General features: G+C 40.5%; 1 protein-coding gene across 1 annotated transcript in view; it reads right to left on the bottom strand.

The window, feature by feature from the left end:
• The window catches only part of NXPE1 (neurexophilin and PC-esterase domain family member 1), an 18,586-nt gene extending 15,208 nt beyond the window's left edge, over positions 1-3,378 (bottom strand). The window contains exon 1 of the mRNA XM_007936518.1: positions 2,717-3,378. Within this exon, the coding sequence (XP_007934709.1) occupies positions 2,717-3,321 (605 nt within the window). The 5' untranslated portion in view covers positions 3,322-3,378. The remainder of the gene's footprint in view (positions 1-2,716) is intronic.
• Positions 3,379-4,224: the final 846 nt, after the last annotated feature.

The raw sequence follows: 4,224 nt of genomic DNA, 5'->3' as shown, positions 1-4,224 counted from the left end.
CAGTCAAGTGCCTTAGGCACTATGCTACCAGAGCTTCTTTAGTTATATTAGATATTACAAATAAATTAGGATTTTGGAAGACTTTCTGCCCTGTTGAGAGCATCTGAAGTTCAGGGCAGTGCTGCTTATCTGCTGTATAAAATTAATGTGTCCTAGGATTTTATATTCAAAATATTTATCTTATCTGCAAGTTCCTTTCTTTTGGTTGCCACATTAACTATTCAAGTTCATATTATATATTTCTTAGATTATTGTGCACCTCTATTTGGCTAGCTTGTTTCAGTTTTATCCCACCAAAACTCTTCAACACTGATAGAGCATCCTTTCTAATTGTGAATGCAGCTACATTACTACTTAAAATCTTCATTGTCTCTGCATCACTTATGATGCAGATTCTGGGCTCCTTAGCATGGCATAAAAACCTTTTAATCACAGGACCATCTTTACCCATGTTTCCTACAACACTTATCTTCAAATTTCCCCAGAAACTTGTTTATGTAAGCCTATGAAGGAAGGTAATGCATTTGTCTGGTCCACTCCTGTATCCCTAACATTTATCAAAATTCCTGGCCAAGTGTAGTGTTCAGTCTGATTCATGAATAAACATACGTTGTATTATTTCCTCCTAATGATGAAAGACTACCTGATTCTTTCTGCTTCAAAGCCCTTACTGTCCCTTTGGCCCTCACTTTGTTTCAGACCCTCATATGTGTTTATAGTCCAGACAAGAAGAAAGAGGCTAGCAAGGAATGGGAACTCAGGTGCCAGGTACAACAGATATATAAGTGGTATCTGATCATTTGCTTTGGTTGCCTCTTCAGGTTGAATCCCAAGAAGAGGCATGGAATCAGCATATCTTTCACCCTTACTGAGACTTAGGTATAAGGACAGGTAGTGGGTAGGGGAGATTTGGTGAGCTACATAATCAGAGATGAAAGAAACAGAAACCCAATTGTGCTTCTACTGATTTCAGAAGAGAGTCAATGTCTATAGATCAAGAACTTGGATAACTAGGTAAGATTCTGAAAAGCAATGAAGTGTTTTCCAGCTTAGCAAAGAACAGGGAGACCAAGAAATTAGTGTCCGTTTGTAAGCAAGAGGAGAAAGGCATGCTGTTGATGTTGCCATGATTGACATATGCTAACACTCCAGTTTGTGAAGGCCTCTTCAGCCAGGATGTGATGGTTAATTTTGTGTACCATGTTGACTAGGCTGTGATTCCCAGTGTTTTGGCCAAATTTTAGTCTGTTGTTGTTGTTGTTATGTGCCATCGAGTCGGACCCGACTCATAGCGACCCCTCCTTGGGTTTCTGAGGCAGTATCTACGGAAGTAGATTGCCCCATCTTCCTTCCGAGGAGTGGCTGGTGGGTTTGAACCACCTGTAATATTACATATGATTAAATTAGTCCTTAGGTAGAGCAGATTACTTTCCATAGTATACTCTAATCACTATCCACAATACAATGCAATATAATGTAATTAGTTGATTAGTTGAGATAATACTAGTGTAGGGTAAATCCTAAAACTAACACTTATGACTTATAAAATGACCAGAATAGACACAGTAAACATACATTTAGGGAAAAGACAGATGACATGTAAGGATCATCTACAAGCCAAGGAACCAAGGAATGCCCAGGACTACTGACAAGGAAGGAATCAACACGAACAAGACCCTCATTTGGATTTTAGCCTCCAGGAATGTGAGAAAGTAGGTTTCTTTCTTTCAAATCACCTACCTGTGGTATTTCTGTTATGGGAGTACTAGGTAACTAAGACACAGGGGCTTCCAGGAATCACTAGGTCACAACTTGGCAAATATGAAGGACTACTCCAACATAAGCAGTAGCTACTGAGGAATATCTCTCCTGAGATCAGTTAGAGGTGACCAGTAGGAATGTCTTTTTGGAAAGAATACTCAGGCTGCTGTGTGGAGAATGGATTAAAAAGAGCACAGTTGGTGAGATGAAACCAGTGGAAACATAAAAGTAATCTAGGTGAGATGATGTTGGTCTGAACTTGGATGCTAGCATTAGGCACAGAGACAAATGGATGAATGCAAAAAATATTTACGAGGCATAATCTACAGAAGGTGAATCTATATGAAGGTGAAGGGACATGGATGTTACCATACATTGCTTGAGGAATCTTTTTATGGTGTAACATCTATGCTAACACACAGCAGAATTATTTTTCATTGAACACAATTTATAAAACCTAGGTCTATAGTAGGAGCTCTGGTATCATAATGGCTAAGGCACTTGACTGCTAACCAGAAGCCTGGCGGTTCAAACCCACCAGCCACTCCTCGAAAGGAAGTTTGGGTAATCTACTTCTATAGTGATACTGCCTCAGAAACCCAAGGAGGGGTCACTATGAGTCGGGTTGGACTCAACGGCACATAACAACAACAACAACAACAACAGGTCTATAGTAAAAGAAATGACTGAAGCTGAGAATACCATTGATTATGAAGTACAGGCATACATGTTACAGATTCCCTCCTTGTTTAACCCTCTTTTATTAAACAACTCAGTGAAAATACAAACCTTGGCAGTGGGAATGATGAACAGGGGGCACTATGAAGACACTACACATCTGGCCTGAACCCTGATTAGAGGGAGGCATCTAAGAAGCTGATGCTCAATACTAATAGAAATGGGTAATCACTTCCTGTCTATGAGCACCTCTCCGTGTATCTAAAGGTACATTTACCTGTGGAAAAGACTTTTTTCCTTCACAGAAAGATAAGAAATATCTCGATTCCTGGTGGTCATGTGGGTCAGGGCTCCACAGGGCATGTGTTGAGGTTTCACACAGTAGAAGGCGTCTTGGTTTCCAGCGTCCAGGTACTGGCACAGTTTAGCACTTGTGTTTAGGGTCAAGCCACATTCAGAGAAGATCTTGGAGGTACCATTGGCAAAGTGGCCAGTGAAGATCACCCTGTTGTAGCCTTGATTCCTTGCCCGCCAGAGAGCTGACACTCCTTCACTGGGGTGGATGAGCAGCAGGGACAGGGACACCTGGCCCTCCCAGAACAGAGTGAAGCGCACAAGGTAGGTGCCATTGTTGAAGTCAATCACCTCTCCTGAAGCGCCTGCCCTCAGGGACGGGGAAGACATTCTGGCCCTTAGGAAATCCCCACCATACTTCTTCCTGCGTCCCAGGTGGTCTCTTGCCTCCAGCAGGAGTTCTAGCTGCTCCCCCTTGCAGTAGGTGTCTTGAGGGTTGAGCATGGTGACTTTACTGTGTGCTGCACTGGTGGTGGTGTTCACATGGGGGAAAGGTCTGGGTGGGAACTGCTGGTCTAGTTTCTTCATGATTTCCTTTATTCTCAGATCATTCTTTGCTGGGGAGACTGTTGGTTTCAGTGGTGTCTCAGAGTAGGAAGGTATCATGGTTGTATTTGAGTTGCACAGGAAAATGGGGAAGTTTAAAACAGACCAAAACTGAAATGACAAGAAATGTGATATACTGTGAAATGAACCTGTCTTTAGTCATTTTGACTTACTACGTACTTGAATACTTAGTATTCATGTTATCATCAATATTATTTAAAATATCTGATAATTGGTGGGTTTGAATCACTGACCTTTTGGTTAGCAGCCAAATGCCTTAAGCACTGTGCAATTAAAGCTCCTTCTATTATTTTGGATAAAATATAAGGCATAGAGAGAAATGGATGAATGCAAAAAATATTTATGAGGCATAATCTACAGAATATGATATGGTGAAAGGGCATGGATGTCTCCATACATTGCTTGAGGAATCCTTTTATGGTGTAACATCTATGATAACACACAACAGAATTCTTTTCCGTTGAACATAATTTATAAAACCTAGGTCTATAGTAGGAGCTCTGGTAGCATAGTGGCTAAGGCACTTGACTGCTAACCAGAAGGCTGGCGGTTCAAATCCACCAGCCACTTCTTGAAAGGAAGGTTGGGCAATCTACTTCCATAGTGATACCAAAATGGATGTCAGAAGAGACTCTGAAAGATTTCCACTTTTACCTCAGTATTTTAGAAAATACCTGCACAGTTATATATTTAAATAAATATATTAAATCCAAAATATATAGCTCAGAGAATACTTATGAGAATACTTATGAGAATACTTACTCTTGATGCAAGTGCACTTGCTCTTCCTTTTCTTATACACTTGACATGCAGTCATCATTAATTTTTTTTAGATAATATTTTATTGTGTTTTTGTTGAACGTT

The sequence above is a fragment of the Orycteropus afer genome, unplaced genomic scaffold (assembly GCF_000298275.1).
Source record: "Orycteropus afer afer isolate SDZICR_OR568_19922 unplaced genomic scaffold, OryAfe1.0 scaffold00036, whole genome shotgun sequence".
NCBI classification, from domain to species: domain Eukaryota; kingdom Metazoa; phylum Chordata; class Mammalia; order Tubulidentata; family Orycteropodidae; genus Orycteropus; species Orycteropus afer.
This window is presented reverse-complemented; position numbering and strand designations above follow the sequence as displayed.